The 25,857-nt window shown below is 39.2% G+C and overlaps 1 protein-coding gene across 1 annotated transcript; it reads left to right on the forward strand.

Moving 5' to 3' along the window:
* On the forward strand, positions 1–24,692 carry Tmem244 (transmembrane protein 244). The gene is made up of 5 exons (XM_027402947.1): positions 1–282; positions 9,453–9,538; positions 12,531–12,604; positions 22,406–22,531; positions 24,595–24,692. Exons 1-5 carry the CDS (start codon positions 1–3, stop codon positions 24,690–24,692), a joined length of 666 nt encoding a protein of 221 aa, XP_027258748.1.
* The last annotated feature ends 1,165 nt before the right edge of the window (positions 24,693–25,857 follow it).

A 25,857-nucleotide genomic window follows, 5' to 3' on the forward strand; every position in this document is an offset into this window, starting at 1 on the left:
ATGGAGAACAGAGAGTTGACGAGGGTAGACCACATAGAACCCTTGGTTGTTGATGTCATGGTGGCCATTGATGCTGTCAAAGACCTCATTGATCCCAAGGGTACACAGTGCATGTACTTCTTGCTAGCAGGCATAGCTAACAGCCTCCTCATTGCCTTTGCATTGTCTGGTGCTACAAGGTGCTTTCTGGTCCCTGAGGTTTTGAGTTCTCGAGTCCACAATCCTCTTCTCTGCCTCCCACTAATCAAAATACCTCAAGAATACTTAAAACTCCCTGAAACTGTAACCTTTGACTCTAGAAGGTCACATGTTTCTTATCATAAATGTGAATCCCAATTCTTGCCTGGTAGCATTGCTGTAAGAATGAAAGGCAATGAAGTTTGCCAAGTGCCTTCTTGGCACTTGCACACATGGGTGTTATAACAAAGATTATAACTCCATCCACTGGAAATTAAGACAACTCCTCAAAGTCTCCATCATCAGAACACACCAGATATTGTAAAGCTGCTCACTGATCATGTATAGTAATGTTTTTTATTGTGAAAAAATAAACACGTAAACTTAAATAAAACAACATAATGGATTTCATTTACACCTCACCTAACTTCTCAAATATTAATTCACCTCCAGTCTTATCCCATTTATATTTCTTCCTATTTTGTATCTGTTCTTTGTACTTTTCATTTTGAAATTTTTTCAACTCATATACTATTATATCTGCAAATATCTCTCCATATATCTTTAGAAGAAAGGCTTTAAAAACACGATATGCATGATCTAGAATGTGCTGAGCTAGAATTGATTATTTGGCATGCTTTTATTTTGAGCCAGCCTTATGGGAATTAGAACATCATAAGAATAAAAAAAAAGAGGGTTGAGCCCTGTCACATGCAGGCCACATGAGATATTATCACAATTGAAAAGAAGTAAGACTACTTTAATCACTATTTAAATAGTCAAATATCTCATAAATGCCATTGTATTTTTATGGTCTGTTTGTTATAGATCCAAATATATTTATAAATAATAATAGAAATTTTGGCAGCCAGTGGATATCTAGATTGCTACAACTTCTTAGTCATATGTTTTGAATGTTATTACAATGCAGTAAAAATATTAATGGCATAGTAAATCTATGTGTTCAGCCATTTTGTTGGTCTTACTAAGTGCCTTCCTTTGTCTGTATGATCTCTGTATGTGTTATATGAGTTCATGTGTGGTGTATGCAGACACATGTGTCTAGGTGTGCATTCCATGCATAGACATGGAAGCCAGAAGAGAGAGTTGGGTGTGCTGTTCTATCAATTTCCATCTTATTCCTTGAGACAGGATCTCTAACTGAGCCTGGAGCTAGGTTGGCAATTTGTAAACTGCCATGATCCTCTGTCTCTGTCTTGTCTAGCACCAGAGTTATAGGCATATGCATCTCCACAGCTGCTTTTTATGTGGGTGATGGGGATTCAAAGTTGGGTCTTCATGCTTGTGCAGCAAGCATTCTTATGTACAGAAGAACCATCTCCCCACCTACACTGTTTTTCTAATTTCAACTGTGCTACTAACTAATAATTATGTCCGTGAGCCATTCACTCAAACTATCTAAATATCAGTTTCAGAATTCAAAGAAAAACCTGTTGAGCTAGAATTGGTTATTTGGTGGTGTTTTTATTTTGAGTCTACTATGTGGGAATTGGGACATCACAGTGCTAAGTAAAATAGAGCCAAACCCTGCCACACATTGGCCACATGAGCTGGGATTTCTTTCTTAACTGACTTTCACCACAGTTTCTGAATCTGTGAAACATAGAGTCATTCGGCTAAATCTGGAGAGATTTTTGTGTGAGCACATAGTGTTGGGGCACAGGGAAAGCTGAATGAAATGAGGACATGTGGGTACATTGATGGCTGCATAGTAATCCCCCAACTGTAATAAATATAGCTCGACTAGCAACTGTTGGTGTGGATAAAGCTAGAAGGTCAGGCAGTGACCAGAGCTCCATTGTTAGCTATGGCACTTGCTAGCCACATATGGCTACTGAGCACTCAGAATATGGCTACCCCCAATCAAGATGTGTTATATGTAAAGTACATGCTTGATGCCTAAGATGTGGCATGAATACACAATATAGTAATTGTTAATGTTTAGTGAATGCTGAAATCATAGTATCTTGACTATATTGGGTTAAGTAAATAAGAAAATAGTATTAAAATTAAGTTCACAATCTCTTTCTCCCTCTCTACATAGTCTTGCTATATGGTTCAGGCTGTCTTGAAAATTGCTACATAGCCCAGGCTGGCCTCAAATTCATGATCTTCCTACCTTGACCTTGTGAATACTCTAAGTACAATCATGCAACACCATGTGAAGTACTCTTGTTTTTAATTGTTTTTAATTTTACACTTGTTTTTAATGAATAGCCACAGAACAATTTAAATTTCTATGTGGCATGCATTATTTCTTTTCGATAGTACTGGAATCCATCAACCACTACCATTCCTGTCATTTGAAACCCATCTGTCTCCTCCTCTTGTTTATCCAGTCAAGCAAGTATGAAATTGTTTGATGTAACCCACAGGCCCCTGTCCCTTTCTACTCAATACTTTTCAAGTTCCTTGGTAGCTTTTAGTTCTTTTGTAGCTCACACATCTGTCCTCTTGTCCAGCTCTTTGCTGGGTCAGGTTATTACAAAGCCACTTCAATGTTTCCCTACCTAATGGGTCCTTACTGCTCCTTTAAGCTCTCAATGTCTCCATAGCTCTCAAAATTCAACAAGGCATACACCACAATTGATCTCAACATTTGTGTGTGTGTGTGTGTGTGTGTGTGTGTGTGTGTGTGTATGTGCATGTGTGTGTGTATCTTTGTGAGAGAGAAAGTATGTGTGCATACATGTCCACACACAGACACACACACACACACACACACACACACACACACACACACACTCACACACAGAGAGTGAATCTCACATGCATGGTCCACCTTGTTTTATGACAGAGTCTCTCACAGGGACATGGCTGGAGCTTGCTAATTAGGTTAGTGTGGTGGTCTGAAAGAAAATGGCCCCCAAAGGAGTGGCACTATTAAGGGGTGTGGCCTTGTTGGAGGAAGTATGTCACTGTTGGGGCGGGCTTTGAGGTTTTCTCAAACTTCCCTCAGTGTGACAGTCAGTGGACTTCCTGAGAATGCCTGCAGATGGAGCCCTCTCAGTCCCAGCACCATGCTCCCCTTCATGATCATAATGGACTGAACCTCTGAAACTGTAAGAGAGCCACCCTCAGTTAAATGTTTTCTTTATAAGAAATTCCGTGGCCATGGTGTCTCTTAACAATAGTAAACCCCAACTAAGACAGTTAGTCTGGCTGACCAGTGAGCCCCAGGGATCCACTTGTCTACATCTCCCCAGCAAATACCACTGTGATTTGGATTTGTACATGGGTATTGGGAAATGAACTCTGGACCTCAGACTTGCATGACAAGCCCTTTGCTGACTGAGCCATCTCCTCAGATCATGATCTCAACTCTTTCAGATAGAGTATTGTCATGATAAATCTTTCTGCCAAATGCCGCCTGAGCCCCACCACCACGTGTGAGCTTTACGCCAGCCGCCTGCCCAAATTAGACCCAAATGAATACACAGAAACTTGTATTAAGTTCAAAGCTGCTTGGCCAATGACTAGGACTTCTCATCTGCTAACTCAGTCTTAACTATCATAAACCTATATATTTTATAAGACTTATCTTATCGGACACCTTATTGGCGTCCCTCCTTGCTGGGATCTCATCTTGCCGCTGGAGCAGGAGTGGAGGGGAAAAAAGGGGCCCTTCCTGTTTCTCCTTCGCTTAAATATGAATCTCCTTGCTATGTCACTTCCTGCCTGGATTAGCACTTCTCTATTACATTTCCCAGAATCCTCTTTGACTCCTAGTCCGGTCTACTTGCTGTCTCATTGGCCACAGTATTTTATTTAACAATCAATAAGATAAACATACACAGTACATTCCCCATCAGTCTATCTACTCTCCATCTTGTCTGCACAGAGCTTTTCCTTCTAGTACAGCAACTCCTCATCCCTGGTCCAGGTCATCACAAAAGCATGATGGTTTACAACTCAGAGAGCAAGGTTAGAATCCTAGTTCCGAAATCTATCACAAGCCTTGGAAAAGTTACTAAGCCTCTTTAAGTCTTATCTTTAAAAGATGTGTAATAATACAACTTGTTAACTCAGAAATTTTACAAGGCTTGAATGAGGTAATGTACATATAATGTCTGATACAAAATGAAACTATGATAAATTTTATTGTCAAATATTTCCTGTAGAAATGCCCCTCCCTCAACCCTGCCTCCTCCCCACCCCCATCTATACGCCCTGGCCTTTTCATGGATTTCTGCAACATGCTGAACACCCCTCGGTCACAGAGCTTCTCTGAATTGTGGCTTTCTCTTTTCTCATCATTGCGTTTACATCATAGCTTTCTAAACTCAGTCAGAGAAGTACAGACTCAACATTCCTTGGGAACACACTAGAAATGCAAATTCCTGGTGCTAACTTCAGAGCTACTGGTGCTGTAATTCCCAAATTACTGTAACTCCCAAATCTTCATTTTAACAGACCATCATGGTAAGATCCATTCTTGTACATTTAAGAACAGTTTCTGGGCTGGGTCTTTTTGGCATAAGATATATCTAATTCATCTCACACAGCTGCCCATACTCAGTGACTATTTGTCAAATATGTAAGGGGTTTGAGGGAATCTTAACAACAGTTTGGGGCCATAGGCTGATGTCAAGCAGGGGAATGTCATGGTCTGATTGTCTGTTAGGTTAGTTCTTGGAGACTGTCTACAGCAGATATTAAATGAAGTTACTGGAAGAAAATAAATCTCCTAATAAAAATTTACTATTTGGAGTCATAATTTAGTAGAAATGGTAATTACTTACAAAGGGATACTTTATTGTAAAAACTTACACATTCACAGTAAAATTTTTTCTTTTACTATTATGTTTATATGTAATGTTTTATATGTTTTTTGGGAAAGCATGTGTTTTAAAATTTATAAACAAATATATTTTCTCACAAAACATGTTTTAACTTCTAAAAGCCAGTTCTAAAATGTTATATGGGTTTAGCATTTGTCAATTTTCTCTGAATATAATCTGATGGATTATGAAAGCAAAATTCCATAGCAAATTGGTTATATTACAAAATTAAAATATATTAAAACTTCATTGTTAATATAGAAATAAAAAATAGTTTTATGTTGTTTGAAAATATACTAGTATAAAGATTATATATTATTCATCTCATTTTGCATTAAAATGAAGTCAAGGAATCACTTAGAAATGCTTCAAATAGAGGCCTGTAAATGAAAAGAAAACAAGTTAATATATAGTATAATGAATACAGCAAAGCCAAAGTCACATGACTCATGAGAATCATGGGCCAAAGAAGCCCAAGATTGCTCTGTGTCACACATCTCTCTCCCATCTGCTGACACTCATCTCAAAAGTTGGTAATTAATTAAACCCATTTTCATGACGACATAGTCAAAGATTTCACATTATCTTGGTCACAATCCATTTCTAGGAAACCAGCGTTTTTTACTGTTTTTTAACTGAGTCCTCCACTTAGGTGACGCTGATAGTTATCCATCCAAATGCCTTCTTCCTCAATAATAAAAAAAATTAGGAGATGCTGCCATGAAAGGTTTATAATATTGTGACTTTACTCCTGGAAATAGGCTCTTACCTACCCAACAAAACTGGCTCTGGGAAGGCTGTCTAGAAGAATGAAACTAGATTCCTATCTCTAACCCTGTACATGAAGGTAGGCTTGAACCTAACAGAGAAAAACAGAAAGAAGCCATTCAAGATACAGGATTAGGCATATTCTGAATAGGACCCCTGTAGCTCAAGAAATACTAGGAAGAACTGGGAAAGCAATTGCATCACAGCACAGGCAAAACAAGAATAAAGACACTGATTGAAGAATGTGACAACATGATAGCAAATTATCTGATGGAATTAATATCTGTAATATATAAAGAACTCAAAAACTGAAAAGTCAAAAGACCAAAAGTATCTAATCAATAAGTGAATGACCTGGACATCTTTTCAAAAGAAGTACAAATGACCAACGATATATGAAAAAATGTTCAGTATCACTAGCCGTCGGAGAAATGCAAACCAAAACTGTATTCAGCTTTACCTCACCAAGATCAGAATGGCTATCACAAAAGGAAGTAAAATCCATGGAAGTAAGAGCATCAAATGTGGGCAAGAATGTGGAAGAAATAGAATCTTTAAACATTTCAGGAATGTAAATTAGTATAGGCACTATAGAAATTAGTTTACTAAGTCTTTAAAATGTAAAAATAAAAATGATGTATGATGCAGTTATGCCTTTCTTGTATACAAAGGAACCAAATTCAGCACACAGTGTGGCTAGCTGTGTGCACCTTTGCTGTGGTACCACTCATGACAGCCATGTTCTAGAATTAGCCTATTGCCCATCAGCGCACAAATGGATAGAGAAAATGTGGTCCATACATACAAAGAGATACAAATCCACTCTAAGGAATAAAGCATGTGTGTCTTTTTCAGGAAGGCTGAGTTCTCAATAAGTGAAATAAGCTGAACTCAGAAATACATATATTGCATGTATCCGCTCATAGCTGTAATCTGAGAAAGATGGATGGGGAGAGAGGGAAATGAGAAAAAAGGAAGAGGAAGAATACTGTTGGTGAGTAAGAGGGGAATTGTGGACAGGAGGGCTAATCAAGAGGAATGTTGTGAATGTGATCAAAGTTAATTGTATGTGCATGTGACAATGTCAGTATGGAATAAGTATTTTGTGTAAATAATATGTGCAAAGGTGTGCAGAGAGATGGGGGGGCTAGCTTAGCTGATAAAGTGTGTGTTGCCCATGCATGAGGATCTGAGTTCAGAGCTAACCCTGTGTAAAAAGCCAAGCATGGAGAAGTGCATCCATAAGTCCAGCAGAAGAACAGAGATCAGTTGATCCCCAGAGCTAAGATGGCAAATCAGTGGATTCAGTAGGAGGCACTTACTCAGAAAATAAAGTGGAGAGTGGCAGAAAAAGACAGCTCACAGTGATTTCCGGCCTCCGTGTGCACACGCATACACACGCACACACACAAACATATTCACATATGTACAATACACACATATACATACACAAAATATGGCTATCATGCATCCACATGCCTGCGGATGTCTTTTGGAGAGAAAATGATGAAGGAAAATAAGTGTTGGGTTAAAAGACTTCTCAGTCAAGAGGGAGGAGAAGTTAGGGTGTAAGAGATACAAAAGGAGAAGGGTTCGGATGAGCATGGAAGGCAGAAGGAAGAATTCTGGTGGACAGACGGGGTGGGGGGGGATATAGGTGGAGACTAGGATGGATTGAGAAGAACGGGGTTAGTCTGAGTGGGGCAGGCCCCAAAGGTCCCAGAATTTCAGAGCCTGGATGTCATATGACCTCTTAGACAAGGTTGCTCATTCATTTTTAGATAGTTGAAGGAGATAAACTGTTGAGTCTATCTTGTAATGTCAAAATCGCATGTGGTATGTAACCCTGAGGACTTCCCTTCTTTCTAGTGGACAGTATCTTCTTCACTGAGCCCATTAGACTAGACGAATCCAGTGAATCTATCATACAAGGAAAATTGATTCCTAAACTATTCTGTGTTGGCAGAGCAAAAAAATGATTTTAAACAAATTCAAAAGCAGGGTGAATAAATAGAAAATTTCCCATGTGAAATGTTGACATTTTTAAGAATGTATTTTTAAAGATAGTTGATGAATTCAGGAAGTTTTTATTGTTTCTTGAATTTTTAAGTGTTTCTTCACATGAAACACCCATTTTTATGCTTTGCTCATTTTTCTGTTCATTTGTTTGCCTTTTCTATTTGTAAGAATTTATAGTGTAGATATCAAGCCATTTCCTGTGATATATATGTTTCAAATATTTTCTCCCAATCTCTTCCTTGACATTTAAGCCTTTAATCCATTTTGAAATTTATTATGGTGTTTGGTACAAGACTGGAATCTAATGGGATTCTCTTTCTAGCTGGAAGCCAGACAATTTCACATCTTTTATTGAATAATCCATTGGTCTCCATTAATCTGTATTGCTTTTTGGAGAGGCTCACATGTGGATGGGTCCATTTCAAGCTCATCTATTGTGTTTTAATCAATTGTTCTGAAAATTCTTGCAAATGGGCTTAGTCATTAATTGCATTATTATATGTGTGTAGGGGGAGTGTTACTTCAAAATGACCTCTTATTTTTAGTATTATATCTGGAGTTTACCATGATGTCAAGTTAGGATGTAAATATTGGTATGAGAGTCCACACTGACTGTCAGCTTGAGAGAATCTAGAATTACCCTTGGAAACAAATCTATGCACATGCCTATGAGGGGTGTGTAGAATATGCTGATTGAGGTTGACATGCAGGCAACATGGGTCTTTGGGCTGGGGTGTTGGACTCTACACAAAGAAAGAATCGTCTGTGTGCTACTCTTCATCTCTATCTCCTTCCTGAGCGCAGACACAGTATGACCAGCTTGTTTCAAGCTCCTGCCACCATGCTTCGGTACCTTGATATATTATTGTACCTTCAAACTGTGAACCCAAATAAACCTTTCCTGCATCAAGGTGCTTTTTGTGTCAAGTATTGTCACAGCAACAAGAAAAGTGACTAACACAGTTGGCATGTAAAAAGTTTGTCTGGGAGAATGCAGGGTAAGTGGTATGGATCTATGGACTGCATTGATCCTTGGTGTCATGGTGTGACATGGCGGTAAAGCCGAACACAATGTGGAGTCAGAACTAGATAGATAACAGGTAGTTTATTATTATGCAAGGTAGCCAGTGACCTAGTTTGCACAAACTGCCTCCTTGTTTGCTCACCAGGCAGAAGAGAGGAAAGGATCCGAGTCCGGGCCTCCCTGCTTCTTAAACCCTTGCTATGTCACTCTGACCATGCCCAGTTGAGCGTGGTCAGCAGCACCTGTGGCCAGCCCCAAGCGGGCGTGGCCAGCAGTACCTCTATACAGAGTTTCTCCCTACACAGCGGCTCTTTATGTTTGCAATACTATCACCACGTGGGCCGGGCGGTGGTGGCGCTCGCCTTTAATCCCAGCACTTGGGAGGCAGAGGCAGGCGGATCTCTGTGAGTTTGAGACCAGCCTGGTCTACAAGAGCTAGTTCCAGGACAGCCTCCAAAGGCCCAGAGAAACCCTACCCTGTCTTGAAAAAACAAAAAACAAAAATTACTATCACCCTGTACTTTGATTCCTTTCAGCCACAAGTCTCCAAGTTATATGTAGCTTACCAATGCTACTCATTAATTATTTTTCTTTTCTTTGTTAAGCAAGTTACTGTTCACAAAAGCTCAGATCTTTAGATCTCTCTGCCTGATTCTCTACAGGTTGTGGTGCAGAACCTTTTGATGTGTGGCATCTTATTCTACACCGTTTACTACCTGTCACTGAGCATGTGCTGCCTGACACTCAAGTAAGTGGCATATTGTCTTCAAACATGATTTAAAAGTGGACACGGAATAAAAGGAGTTTATACTTGATGTGGCTTGAAGGATTATAGCTTGTAGGGTCCCAATGGCATTTAAGTTTTTGTTTTGCAAGTAAATATAAACCAACATTCTACTTTTAAGCATGAGCAAAGTCACTGCTGTGACAAAACCTAGAACCGGGCAGAATTATTCATACTGCCAGGAAAAGTGAAGCCATGCTCTTAGGGCTGGTGTTGAATCAAGAGAGTTTGCACTTGACAACACTTGAGAGATAACCCACATTCATCTAAGAGTTTTCTAAAAAAAAAAAAAATGCTGGACATAAGTTTGGATTGTAAGCCAGGAATGCATTCTGTCCCAGGTTCTTACTAACTTTCTGATTTGTTTTTTAGAAGATCAAGTGATTGTGTGTGTGTGTGTGTGAGTGTGTGTGTGTGTGTGTGTGTGTGTGTGTGTGTGTGTGTGTGTGTGTTTATGTCCCTCGTGCCTAAGCAGGTACTTGCAGGGTACAGAAGAGGGCAGATGCCTGGGAACTAGAGTTCCAGGCAGCTGTAAGCCACCATTTTTGGATCCTGGAAACTGATGTAAACCCAGACTTTCAACAAAAGCACTGAGCACATTTAACTGCTGAGCCATCTCTCCAGTTCTTGACTTGCTTTTAATTAGCCATAGAAGTTCTGTTAATTTCAGTGTCTACCTTTGTCTAGGGGAAGTCATAATCCACAATCATGAGGAAAAAAATAAGATAATCCATGTACTTTAAAATTACATTTGTGTATTTATGGTGTGTGTGTGTGTGTGTGTGTGTGTGTGTGTGTGTGTGTGTGTAGACTCATGTACTCATACACAAGTGGAGGCTTTCTCCTTCCACCATGTGGATTCAAGGACTTCAACTCAGATCATTAGGGTTAGAGACAACCGAATTTACCCACTGAGCTGTGGCTCCAGCCCAACCCATGGGTTTTAATGATATAATTTGCCAGTTTGGGGCATTTTGCCACATGATTTTTTAATCTTACTGTGGTTGAAATTTTTCTCTACAAATTTAGGTTGCCAACACAATTTCCTTAAAATAAATTTCATATACTTACAATTAACTTCCTATAAATTGAGTATTTATGTAATTTAATTTCACTATGAAAGCACAGGATTCCATTTTACTATGCAAATTAATTACAAAAATAAATCAACTGACTTTTGAAGTGGAAAGAATGTTATTATGCATGCTTGCTGACAGTTCCAGAGAGGAATGTCTGGTGCGTATACACAATCTCAACTGTGGCCTTGGGCTAGAGATAGTAAGAACTACGGCTACTCTTGCTGACTCTGAGCACAGGAGTTCAAGATCTTGAGTTAACATGAGTCAATGGTGAGGAACTTTTCTTTCTTTGTTTCTGTTGGTAGAAGCTTGAAACAGAATGTCTATGTAGCCCAGGCTGGCTCCAAACCTCCCTTTGCCTCCTGCCTGCACCTCCATATTTCTGGGATTAGAAATGTGTACCATCACCAGTCATCATGGCACAAGCCTTTAATCCTAGCATTTGGGAGACAGAGGTTTGTGGATCTTCTTGAAGTCAGCCTGGTCTACAAAAGGAGTTCCAGGACAGTCTGTCAGAGCTGTTTGTTACACAGGGAAACCCTGTCTTGAAAAAACAAACAAATAATAACTTTTGTTGTTGTTGCTGTAAAGTAAATACAACTCAAATTATATGCAGAATTAATGTTATGTTAGGTTAATTGTTGGTTATTGTTTGTTTTGAGACAGAGTCTGGACACATAGCTCAGAATAACCCAAATACTCAGTCCTCCAGTCTTAACTTTTCAAGAACTGAGATTTTGGGTGAGGGATACCATTCCTAACAGGGGTGAAGAATTTGAGGTAATTGGATCTTAAAGCTGTTGGCAGCAGCTGACTGACCAGCTGCCCATGATTTCAATTCTCATAGCAGTCCGGTCCAGGTGTATAACTTATAGACTCAGTTTTAAGAATAGGAAGGGATCATACAGATTAATCTCTTTACTTTATGGCTAAGAACTGGAGCCCACCGGGCATTGGTGGCGCATATGCCTTTAATCCCAGAGGCAGGTGGATCTCTGTGAGTTTGAGGCCAGCCTGGTCTCCAGAGCGAGTGCCAGGATAGGCTCCAAAGGTACATGGAGAAACCCTGTCGCAAAAAAAAAAAAAAAAAAAGAACTGGAGCCCAGGGCTGGAGAGATGGCTCCGAGGTTAAGAGCACTGGATGCACTTCCAGGGGTTCTGAGTTTAAGTTCCAGCACCCACCTGGTGGCTCACAACCATATATAATGAGATCTGGTATCCTCTCCTTGTGTGCAGGCAGGGACAGTGTATAAATAAATAAAAATTTTAAAAAGAACTGAATCCCAGAGACCTTAAATGATTTGTCCAAGTTCACAGTTATCACAAGGCTTAGATTTGTGTCTTTTGGCTTCCAAGACCCTGTTCTCTTAATATTAAAAGTCCTCTTTACAAACTAGGCAGAACTACCAAGTTTACAGCTGAGACCTCAACTAGAATTAAGATTGCATAAAGATCAAAGTATATTTAAATATCATCATCATCATCATTAATAGGCATGTGTGCTTGAATGAGTTTATATGTACCACATATGTGTAGGAGCCTACTGAAACCAGAGGCAAGTCTCTGGGATGGAATTTAAGATGATTACAAGTTGCCAGGTGAATGGTAGGAACTGAACCTAGGTCCTCTTCAAGAGCAAGAAGCACTCTTGACTCTAGTCAATCTTTCCAGTCCTGACAAAGCCACTTTAATTGAGCAGAGTAGGCAATATGGACAAGATGTTCATTGGTGGCCATCATGCCAGGCAGTTTTAAACTGTGCTCAACACAGGTAAATCAAATGACCTGTCCTCATGTGTGAAGAGTGGGATGCAAAGCTTCATTGCACAGTTCAGAATGATCTCTCTCAGAGCAAACTTTTCATTTGTAACCTCTTAGGGTCTGGGAACTGGATGTCCTGGCACCATTTGACTTCAAAACACACCCTTCATGGCTCAACACCAATTATAAAAGTAACCTTTTTTTTAAAAAAAATTTTTGATCCTCATCAATAAGTGGACAAAATGGAAGCAAACTTAAAATATTTTGTTAAGTAGAAAGTAGGAAAACATTAGGCTTTTCTTTTGATTTTCCATATATTACATTTGACTTCATTAGGTAAAGTCTCATCAAAATGTTTAAGGTGGAGCCATCGAGGTGACCCAGTGAAACCGGGAAACCCAGGTGGAAGCATGACACCCATGTGGTAAAGTGAGAGAACCAACTCCAGCAAGATGTCCTCTGACCCTCACATGCATGCAACACACAATAAATAACACAAAGACATTTAGGTGAATATTCTTAGGATGTGGATAAGAACAACATAAATACTGAGCAGTGGTGGTGCACGCCTTTAATCGAAGCACTCGGGAGGCAGAGGCAGGCACATCTCTGTGAGTTCCAGGCCAGCCTGGGCTTCAAAGCCACAGAGAAACCCTGTCTCAGAAAAAAAAGAAAGGAAGGAAGGAAGGAAGGAAGGTAGGAAGGAAGGAAGGAAGGAAGGCATAAATGCAGGCCAGAATTAGAATTCTCACATTCTTATGTAAATTTTATTTCATTTCATTATTGGTGAACACACAAAATACATCATACATGTACACATGCACACATATATGGAGCATTGTGGCATTTTCATACACGCCTGTCATATTTTTATTCATTCACCTCTTCCAACTGCCCTCCCTCATCTTCTCCTGCCTCCCTTTTGCTGGTGTGCTTCTCCTTAATGTATCCTGCTTTCATGCTGTATGTATCCCATTGCGGGAAATATATTTTAAAGAAAAGGGAGAGAAATGACAATGTACTGATATATAAAGTCTTTATGAGATATGAAGCAGAATGAAGAGGAGTTTGTACGGTGTCTCATTCCCATGTCCGTGAAAAAACGCCTAGAGAATTCTGCAGCGAGCCGAGCTCACCCAGCGGTGGTGACAGAGAACCTTCATTTGCTGCTTTGCACATTCCTGCTTTGCTTTATTTTTCTTCTCAAAACAATGCAGACTTTGTAGCAAAGGAAATATTCTATAGCACAGAAGGGTGACTCCAGTTGGTGGCAATTAATTGGATATTTCAAAATAGCTATCAGAGAGAACTGGAATGCTCCTAACACAAAGAAAGAATAATATATGTCTGAGATGACAGATATGCCAGGGAACCTGAACTATCCATTACATGTCACATACATGTATTAGAATGCTACACTGTACTGCATAAATAGACAAAATTATCATGCACCAATTAAAAAGTAAAAAAATCCACTTTACTTCAGGGGGAAATATTAAGAAAGAATATACTTAGGCAAAACTTATCTCTTTTAAATTTGATATGCTTTCAAAAAATACCTGGTACCTCATAAATTCACAAGCCTGGTGTGTTAGTAGGTAAACCTTTTGTTCTGATCATACACAAAGCACAGTTGTTTTGAGGTATTCATGACAAATTTGCTTCATTTTTAGAAAACTCGAGTTTAACATTTTTCTTTGTAAAATAAACCACATAAATCAGGAGAGCTTAGAACACCTAGATATAGAAAGGAGAAAAAGGAAATAAGTTATAAATGTACTCTCTCATTGCAGTTATTCCTAAGATTATGTTAAATATCATCCTACTTTTAAAAAAATGTTTTGTTGATTCTTTAAACATTAAAATTCACTAGGAAACCACAAATGATCTTTTCTGGGGGAAAACTATGGAAATGCACAAACTTGCCTGAAGCTAGAAAAAACAAAAACAGATTTCAAGTAAATATGATTTGTATAGAAAACTTGGTCAGCTAGAATTACTGAATTCTAATAAAAAGTTTAGAATGCCTTCTTCCAATGGATAACCTTGTTTGGGGGCCATTATTGATTCAATTTTCAGTGGCAAAGAATCCATCAGAACAAGAGATGTTTATTGTAACAAGGTAGAAGATGTCAAGCATCTATTAACTTTCTCTTCATGCACTTCCCTATTGAATTGTTTGTTTTTTTACTGAGACTCTGCAAAACTGATAAAGAGTTAGTTACAAAAAATAAAAGTCAACTATAGACCATACGTGTGTTTGGAGTAGGGGAAAGACGTAAAACCCATCTGTTCATATTTATTCTTGCCTTTGGGACAGTTAGTGAAGATGGGATGCCACAGGCTTAGTGGAGGAGATTGTTTACATACAGTAAAGGTCAGTAAAGGTCCAGGGCTGTCTAAGTCAGGTTGCATTATTAGTTTCTGTTAGGAAACATGAATATTTGTCCAAACTTACCAGTGAGTTCTTAACCTATTAAATCTTTAATGAGGGGGCTTTTCGGGATAAAGGTTAGCTCTCTTTAGTCGTGTTGCTTGGAGAATCTAGGCTTGTCTGATTAGGAGATTGGTTTACTGGCAATCTCAAGGCTTTGGCCTTGGATTTAGGGTCAAGTTTTTCATCTGTTTCAACAAATCTGCTACTCAGAAGCTCAGATTTAGCAATGGCATTGGGAAATGTGCATCTAGTGAGACTATTTCATTACTAATATCTTTCTGTTGTATTGCACAGGTTAGCCTAGATAAAAACAGTATTCTGTTTCCAACCCTGCTCAATGTCCATAAACTCTTCATCTGTAAAGGTGGCACTGAGTTGCTGGTACCCTGACCCCAAGTTTTGCACTTTAAATTGTGTTTGCTTTCAAATCATAAACAAAGCTTAAGTGTTCTTTATCAATACATGTAAATAAATACAGCTTGCAAGAGACAAAATTCACCTTCTCCAAGCAGCTTTAGGTTAACTTATAAAATCAAATGTTGACAATAGATGTATGTCTAGAACACAGAATGTGGTGGCACAAACCCTTAATCTCAGAATTTGGGAGGCAGAGGCAGAGGCAGAGGCAGAGGCAGAGGCAGAGGCAGAGGCAGAGGCAGAGGCAGAGGCAGAGGCAGAGGCAGAGGCAGATGGATCTCTGTGAGTTGGGGGCCACCATGGACTGCATAGCAAGTTCCAGGCCAGCCAAACCTATATAGTCAGAACCTGTCTTTTAAAAAACAGCTGAGGAAGTAGGAGGGATGTATACTAGGTAACTTCAGGAAGATGTAGTGCAATACTTCCTTCCACGGTGTTAGTGTACAGGACAGGCTGTCCTGATTTACATTAGTCAATGGGATTTCCATGCCACAGGGAAAAAAAAAAGCCAATGTGAATTCTCCATTCACTTTCCAAAACCTATTAAGTTAAACGAAGTAAGACTGAAGAGGTATGTGAAGGATGCCTTCAGAAAACATCACCTGGAACTCGCTTGTTAGATGTCTTTCACATTATCCTCTGCACTTTCTGTTTTGCTAGTTAATAAATTACCTCCACACAGTAAGAAATAGGGTGATTATTTTACTTTCTGCTCTGCAAAGTATCACATTTGCCTGCCTGCATTTATTGATTCCGGGATTATATGAACACACCAATCATCTGATAGGTTTTAAAGTGAAAGGAAGGGAATTTTTATGGGACTGGTATTATTTACAAAGGGATGTTAGTGGTATATATTTTACATTTGTTAAAGTTATATTGGTTTTTTCCTTGAAATTATTATCATCTTTAAAAGCCACCAAACAGAACTAAATAGACAATTCTCAATAGAGGAATCTAAAATGGCTGAAAGACACATAAAAAAGTGTTCAACATCCTTAGCCATCAGGGAAATGCAAATCAAAACAACTCTGAGATACCATCTTACTCCTATTAGAATGGCTAAAACCAAAAACACCAATGACAGTTTATTCTGGAGAGAATGTGGAGAAAGGGGAACACTTCTCCACTGCTGGTGGGAGTGCCAACTTGTACAGTCACTTTGGAAATCAATATGGCAATTCCTCAAGAAAATGGCAATCAGTCTACCACAAGATCCAGCAATTCCACCCTTAGGCATATACCCAAAGGAAGCACATTCATACAACAATGACATCTGTTCAACGATGTTCATAGCAGCACTATTTGTAATAGCCAGAAACTGGAAGCAGCCTAGATGCCCCTCAACTGAAGAATGGATAGAGAAAATGTAGTACATTTATACAATGGAGTACTACTCAGCAGAAAAAAAAAAAACAATGGAATCTTGAAATTTGCAGGAAAATGGATGTAACTAGAAAAAAACCATTCTGAGTGAGGTAACCCAATCACAAAAAGACAAACATGATATTCACTCACTCATAAGTGAATTTTAGATATAGAGTAAAGGATTACCAGCCTACAATACACACTGCCAGAGAAGGTAGTAAACAAGGAGAAGGGGAAAGGGTCAAGATTCCCAGAGCAAATTGAGAGCATGGGAAGAGGGAGGAGGGAGCTAGGAGAATGAGAAGGGAAGAAGAGGAGGAATGCAGAGGTCATGAGGGAGCAGAAAGGTTGAGTCGGGAAGAATAGAAGATAACAAGAATGGAGATATCATAATAGAGGGAGACATTTTAGGTTTACAGAGAATCAGCCACTAGGGAAATGTCTGGAGATCTACAAAGATGATACCAACTAACAATCTAAGCAACAGAGGAGAGGCTACCTTAAATGCCCTCCCCTGATAATGAGATTGATGACTGACTTAAATGCCACCAGATAGCCCTATAGTGGGAAATTACCAATATGGACTCAGGTAGAAATATAAAGGTATTTAATAGGGAAAAGCCTTACTTACAGAGCGACCTAGCCAGCCGGCGTGGCAGCAGCCTGTACAGCAAGAAGCAAAGTGAAACCGAAAGAGCAAACGCAGTCACACTACGTCACTCTGACCACACCCTCACAAGCGTGGTCAGGCACACCTGTAGCCAGCCCCTAAGTAGGCATGGCTACAGCTTCCCCTACAATTCCCCTTTTAGTCTAAAAGAGGATTAAAACTTAACAGTTTAAAGTATCCAAAATTAACAATCATAAAGGTAAATTATAAGAAGATACAACAATCTGCTTATGTCACATCCTAACTATCTATGTTAACTAAACCCTAAAGTCATCTGAGAGAGGTATCCAAGCCTGAACAACTCCTTCCAATCCCAACCATAAACAATAGGAAGCTATCCCTAACTAGTTGTATACACTATCCTAAGTGACAACAATGGGGAAAGGGGACGTAGTATCCCCAAAGTTACTTCCTGCTGAAATGGGACGATGATAGTCATGTGGAGTCCTGTAGGAAGAAAATGTTAGTATAGTGAAAGTCTTGAATGAATTGTATAAAGGTATTTAAAAGGAAAAGGCCTTACTTACAGAGCGACCTAGCCAGCTGGCGTGGCAGCAGCCTGTACAGCAAGAAGCAAAGTGAAACCGAAAGAGCAAACGCAGTCACACTACATCACTCTGACCACGCCCTCACAAGCATGGTCAGGCACACCTGTAGCCAGCCCCTAAGTAGGCGTGGCTACAGCTTCCCCTACATAGCCCTCATCCAGCAGCTGGTGGAAGTAGAAGCAGACACCCACAACTTATCACTGAACTGAACTGGAATCCAGATGCAGAGAAGGATGAGTGAAGAGCAAAGGGATCAAGACCAGGCTGGTGAAACCCACAGAAACACCTGACCTGAACTTCGGGGAACTCTTGCTCTCCAGACTGATAGCTGGGATACCAGCATGGGACTGATGCAGACCCCAGGAACATGGATTTCATTGAGGAAACCTCGGGAATCTACACACCTCCTATAGTAGTTCAGTACTTATCCCTAGATAGGTGTGGACTTTGGGAGCCCATTACACATAGAGGCCAAGACACACGGGGGTGGGCCCAGGCCCTATCCCAAAGGATACAATAGACTCTGATGACACCCTATGAAAGGCTTCACCATTTAGGGGGAGCAGAAAGGATATGTGATAGGTAGGGTTTTAGTAGGGGGGGCAGTGGTAGGGGAGGACAGATGGGAGAAGGGAACTGGGATTGTCATATAAAACAATCTTGTTTCTAATTCAAATAAAAAAATCTGAAAAAATAAATTGAACAAGGAAAAAAATATATACAATTTAACCTAAAAACAAAACAAAAAAAAGCGCCACCAAAAAGGCAAAACGCTGTCCCTTCACATGTCCAAAGCAACTGTCAATGACCATCTCTTTATACTCATTCAGGGAAACTCCTATGTGACAGCCAGTGGCTTTAGAAGCATTTCCAATCTGTCATTGATGAGGGTTTATTTCACCTATGGTGATAAATCTTGCTTCTCAGATGTCTATCTGAACATACCAAATGATTCCACAAGCACAAAGGAACTTATTTCCAAGTTAAGCACTGTGTGTACCAAAAGAAAAGAAAGTCACCACTGACTAAACCCATTCATCTTTTATTTCTAAAAACTCAGAACTGAATTATTTCATTAATATTTAATATTTCTTAAAATTAGATTTACATTCATGCATGGACTGTGTTGTAACTTCGTTTCAATTTTAACTACAAAACTGTGACACAAAAATTACATTTTGTTATTTTTTAAATTTAAGATAATGAAGATATAAAATGTCAGATGCTCTTATCCATACTTGAAGCTGGATAAGAGAACATGTGGAAGCTTTCTACCAAAAACTTTTTGCACATATGTTCATGTATGTAGGAGTGACTGTAAGAATAAGTCTTTCCTCCATGCCACCCGAGCCTAAAATAACAGAGACTTATATTAGGTACAATGCTGCTGGCCAATGACTAGGATTTCTTATCTCATAGATCAGTCTTAATTATCAACCATAACTACTAATCTATATATTTTATAAAGACTTATCAAGGATGCCGGTGGTAGCAGGCGTCTTGTCTTGCCAGGATCACATGATGGTCCCACAGAGAAGAGAGGAGGAAAAGAGTGATTTCCTGCTTGTCCCTGCTTATATTCTGAGTCTGCCTGTTATGTCACTTCCTGCCTGGATCCTAAGACTTCTCTACTCCATCTCCCAGAATCCTGCTCGACTTCTAGTCCCACCTAATTTGCTTCCCTATTGGCCAACAGTACTTTATCAATGAATAAGATGTACAAATACACAGAAGGTCCTCCCCCATTATCTCCTCTTTTCTGTCTAAATAAAAATAAGGGTTTTACCATTAACATAGTAAAATATATAACAAAACAGTTATCAAGTAAGAATCATGGTTATAATATTTAGTTTATTAGCATTCAGCAAGATTTAAAGAAAATATTCTATCATCTATCCTATTTTTGTGAGTCTAAGGTTTTATATGTAACTTACCTTTTATAATAACTAAAGAAAACTGTAACCATAACTATCTGTCTTCAACTCCATCAAAGACCACAGAAGGATAATATATGAACTCTAGAACTGACAGAGACATCTTGCTACCTGGATAGTCACCTGAAGTTCCTCTGTAATGTTGGGGCATCCATCTTCAGCCTATAGGCCACAGTGTGTCTGACAGACTTCTCCATGAAGCAGGAACCCCCCAGGGCTGTCATGTTTTGCAAGTTCAGTGGTCACTTTCCTGTAGGTCCTGCATGTCCAGTTTATTAAACAGTCCAGGCAAGAGCAGTTTGTTGCCCAAATCGCTAATCTTGCCATGTTGAAAGCAAATTCCATAACGAGTTTCTTCAATGCCCATCTTCCTTTCTGATATAATTGGTGTGCCAGGAGCAGTTGTGTCTCACTGTCATGAAAACCCTAAACCATTTAAATGCCATATTTCTGTAGGTCTACAGAACCTACAGAAGGTCATATTCTGTAGGTTTGAAGAATATCTATCCATCTCAAATACATCTCTGTATTATTAGTTAGCTAGAAAACCTAACTAACCTAACTGTAAGTTTTGACTATTATACCTTACTATATACAATTTGTATTTAATTATGTGTTATGTTTTAAAAGATCAGTATAAACACAATACCTAAACAGGAGGAGAAATATATGTATCACAAAATTGACCTTAAAGTTGTATCAATAAATGAAAATCCATACCAAAATATTCATTTCTATATTCTATTTCCCTTTTTCCTTTAAAAAGAGATTTACCGTGATCATTACCATTTATAACCAACCCCATTTAAACAAAAACAAACATTTATAAACAATATTTGGGAATTTGGGCATTGTTCATTCCAAACTGCTTCCTGTTGGTTGGGGGTGATGCCCATACCATAGGGATTATGATAAAACACAGAAATCTGGCAGTAGTCATCTATGACTGCATCATCTCAGCTGCTTTGGATGTAGGATAAGTTGGGCCACTGCTTCAGGGGTTCTTGCTTGATCAAACCATATTAGTCTGGATGGAATCCACATCTTTTCATTTTTTGTGTAAACAAAAGCAGAAATTCTTTTCCCAAGTAGCCTGTCCTTAGACTTAAATTTTGAAGTCAAAACATTTTTAAAAATCTATAAGTTGAATTAATTTAGCAGCACATATAATCAAATGTATTTTAGCAGTTGTAACTCTTTCCTCAGCAATCAAACAAATCAAAGACAACAATATAGCATGTAGTATCCAGACTCTGTGTATTTTACATCTTTATGTGGCTTTCTATTATTCTATTTCTTTTACTTCCTTTTTTTTTTTTCCTGAGATAGGGTTTCTCTGTGGAAATCCGCCTGCCTCTGCTTCCTTCAGCAAATCCTACTGGCGTGCACCACCACCACCACCGGCTTCTCTTTCTTTCCTTCTTTCTTTCTTTCTTTCTTTCTTTCTTTCTTTCTTTCTTTCTTTCTTCCAATTACTTTATCCTGTTTCTTTTCCCTCACAAGCCTATGTATACTTTTAAACACAGCGTAAACCTTTAGAGGTTTTTCTTCCTCTGAGTCTGTCTTTATTGTAAATCTTTACCTTTTTGTGGCCATGCAGTCTTTTATCTGCTAAACAACACTGCTAAAATTAAAGTGGTGACTGTTTTAGCCGATGTCTTTCCAAGATGGTGGGGGTACATTTACCACCAGCACTGAGAGCTGTTCTCACTGCCATGGTCTATGCTGCCATCAAGGAGCATGCTGCTGGCTTGGAGATGTGGTCACTGCCACTGCCAGCTGCTGGTATACACCCTGCAGTTTTTTTCCACTTATGCTGAGTCAGGAAGATTCCCTTAAGGGGGCTGCTCGAGTCTCTACTTGTCTCTAGCAAAATAGAGACCACCCGAGAAAATGCTGCTACAAAAAGTTGTGCTTGTCTCTGCTATTTTGCTTCTAAAATCCCTTTTAAAGCTCTTGTGAAGTTTTTATGTGGAAGTTCGTAAAACCACGTCTTGACACATTTCCCAGAATCCTCCTCAGTTCCTAGTCCCACCTAACTTGCTTCCCTATTGGCCAACAGTACTTTATTTATCAACCAAAACGACAAACATATACACAGAAGGACCTCCCCCATCAAGTGACCACTTGAGCTTGGATAACCTATCAGGCAGCTCCCCCTGGGAAAGACTCATTCTTCATCTCTCAAGAGGCACTTATTGTCTGTAGCTCCCCATCCATGGTGGCTTGTCAACTGATCATACCCTTCCTCGGGTCTTGTTTAGGTACCATATAAATCACAGAAGATAGACTCTGCAGTTTATATTTATATATATATATATATATATATATATATATATATATATATATACATACATGTGCATATATATGTAACAATAGCAATTAGAGAAGAAGAGGTCATGCATTTTGGGGGTAATGGGGGAAACAAGGTAGGAGGCATGAGAGGGAGGAGTATAAATGATATAAATACAGCATTAAAGACTAAAATCCTCAAAATAAAAAAAATACATTTAAAATAATTCTTTGCAGATTAAGATTTCCTGATCTTGTGTTAGTTGCATGTCAGCATTGTCAAATGTTCTAAACACCAATAGTCACATGCTTTCTTCTGTTTGCAGTTCTTTTAGTCTCAACAGAAGTCACCTACTTTGTTTGTGGATTGCTTTTTGCTCAGATTGTAGAAGAATGGGTTTGGGATTATGCGATTTCCGTGACCATTCTTCATGTAATCATCACATCAGCTGGTAAGCAAGATAAAACAGTGGAAATGAAAGTGCATTGCATCTAATGCATCAAAACTGCTCTTAAGAGCTGAACTCATGCTGCGTGCCGGGAATGGTTCTGACCATGTCTTCCAATCCAGGGCTGTACTGACATGCAAATCTTCCTCCTTCACATTCAACTACCATTGCCTTACATAGGCTTTGTCTCCTTAAAACATGTTTCCTTCCAAAACCTTCCCCTGAGACCAAAGATAGGGAAACTAGAAAATCTAATGTATTTACTGGTCAATGGTTAGTTTTTTAATAGTTCCAGTTCTGGGTCTACAAGATGACTCAGCAGGTAAAGTTGTTCACCACTAAGTCTGAAGACCTGAGTTCAATTCCTGGGACCCACATGGTGGAAACAAGAGAATTAACTCGGGCAAGTCATCTTTAGATCTCCACATGTGTGCTTTGGCATACGCCTAGGTGTGTTTAAAATGTGCATATACATGTGCATACACATGCACACACACACACATACACACACACACACACACACACACACACGCACGCACGCACGCACGCACGCACGTGTGCACGGGAGAGATAAACATTAAAAAGGAATATTATTTATAAAATGATTTTTTTTTTTACTAGTGATCTTGGGAGTCAAAACTAACATGCATTTGCTTTGCAGTTCTGCCTTTTACTGAGAGGATAGTCATGAATTAGCCACACCTCTCACAGAGATTTCCTTCACTGCAACAGTGGGGAGACCTGCTAAACTTTCAATGAGATACTGAAAAACTGAATAGCAGTTAGCACATGACAGTTACTCAGGGAATGATAGATAGTTCCACCCAGTCACTTGTCCATGTATTCAACATTTACTCTCTAATCTTTTCTCCTTTTCTACCCTCTATTATTATTATTGTTATTATTATTATCATCATTATTATTATTACTGGAAAAGCATGCTAGCCAAAGTGTGGATCATTTTCAAGCATGGTCTACCTCAATGTTACTGCGGCTTATCACCAACTTAAACCAATCTTGTATCTCTAGTGCCCTGATACATGGACAGAATGGGCTGCCACCCCCTCAATAGCACACATGTCCAAATGAATTGATACTTGCCAGCTTCACTGCCATTAGTAAGTCCCAGTCAATTTATTTTCTAGCTTTAGTATCATCAGACACAAGCTCTCCAGCTCTCCATCAGCTTCTCAGAGAATCATTAGACAGCCCCCCTCCCCCACTGCCCTCTCAGAATCTCCATTGTACCCTAGGGATCTAACTTTTCTATACGATAATCACAAGTTTAAGATGAGTTATTAACTCTGGAACCAGAAAATTTTCTATCCCGTTGTCTGACGCATGCCACGTAGAAACTGTTTTAACAAATGCTTGATGGAATGAGTCTAGACCAAAGCCAGCAGTGTGGTGGTACACAACTGTAATCTCAGCACTCAGGAGGCAAAGGTAGGATGATCATGAGTTCTAGGCAAGCCTGGGGTATGAAACCAGACTCTCAATATAATGAAAACAAAAGAGAAGCGCCTCAAAAACCCACAGGATACAAGGCACCAGATGCTTAGACCAGTCTTGGACTCATCACCACTGCTCATCCCTCCAGATGATCTCCACGTGTCCTCACTTCCTATGGGAGGTGTGCACGTATTCTCCTTGATAAATAAATGACCTTCTACTGCAGTGGTTCTCAACCTTCCTAATGCTGTGACCCTTTTCATACATTTCCTCTTGCTGTGGTGACTTCCAACCATAAAATATTTTTGTTGCTACTTCATAACTTCAATTTTGCTACTGTTGCAAATCATAATGCAAATGTATGTGTTTTCAAATGGTCTTAGGTGATCCCTGTGATAGCATGGTTTGACCCCCAAAGGGGTTACAACACACAGGTTGAGAACTGCTGCTCTACAGCATAATAAATTTGGGCTGTCTGGTTTCATGAATTCAGATAAAAAATGTTGTTATATGGATATGTTTGATCAAACATAAATAGTTCTTGGTAAGTTAATAAAAATTCATGCTTTTGTAAATAAAATCCAGCATTTAGGTTTTTTCTTTTTCTATTGCAGTTACATTGGAGATCCCCTTGACGTCACATTGGTGGGCTGCGTTAGGTACAGGAATGGCTTGTGTAGATCCTCTAATGAGCAAAAACAATGTTAAGTAGAATATATGTTGGAAATAGATTTCACCTTAGGCATACATATAATCTACACCATATATGCTGCATTGCTAGCATGCGTTTGAGTCTAAAAATAGATCAGTAACACACACACACACACACACACACACACACACACACACACACACACACACACACACCTATACTCTGCTTCTCCTTTTGCTATAATTTGAATCTATGAAGGAATGCGTAAATTTCCCTTTATGTACTGAACCACGTGTAAGTGATGTAAGAAGTGGAAATGAAAGTGAAACGGCCTAGAACAGAATTCATTCCTAGCGATCCTGAGGACCTACACGAAGTACAGATGGTCCAGATAGGGTGGCATCAGGCCAGGCAGCATGAGTGTTGCTGGCTTCCAGAGGTTCAAATCCAGAACATTCCGAGCCTTTTTAATTTTATGCAACACCTAACTGAAAACTAAAGCTGCCCACATTGAGTTCCTCCTCAGTTCCTAACAAACAAATCTGAAAACTGAGTGTCTTGGAGTTGGATCCCCTAGATATCTTAAGTAGGAAAATCAAGTTAAGCAGCAAATGTACAGGAAATGAGACAGTTGGTGTCAGTTTTCTTTCTTATAATTATATTATGGAATGATCAGAAAGTCAGGAAGGAGAAGGGGGTGGCAGCCCCACCATTTGTTTATGGTAATAAGCGACCACATAAAGCAAAGCCAGGCATCTCCAAACAGATTTCAGTGTTTGTCAAGTATGGAAACTATTTACTTATAAATCTGTTGTATTTGGCTTCCAAATACAAAGATTATGTAATTGGTAAAAAATATTATTCTTCTTGATTTGGCAATAATCTTGTCTAATAGTTTCAATCTGTTTTGCAAACAGCAGGCAAACCCCAAACATATTCTGTTATTGCTACTCAGTTTTAATGGCCCATACAGAATTAAAATAGTTAGGTTTATTGATTACTTAATATGAGCCTGGGCCTTTCTATGTATCTCACTAACCTTTACTACAGTTCTGTTGGGGTATTATATTCTAATTTTTCAAATGTGGCAAATGAAGCTTATGCAGTAAGATGAGTGAGTTTTCACACCCACACGGTGAGTCCTATAAGCGTCACATTTTTTTGTATGCTGCAGACCACCCACCATCAAAGGCCTCTTCACATAGATACCCCAGACTATGCTGCA

Source organism: Cricetulus griseus, chromosome 2, assembly GCF_003668045.3.
Source record: "Cricetulus griseus strain 17A/GY chromosome 2, alternate assembly CriGri-PICRH-1.0, whole genome shotgun sequence".
NCBI classification, from domain to species: Eukaryota; Metazoa; Chordata; class Mammalia; order Rodentia; family Cricetidae; genus Cricetulus; species Cricetulus griseus.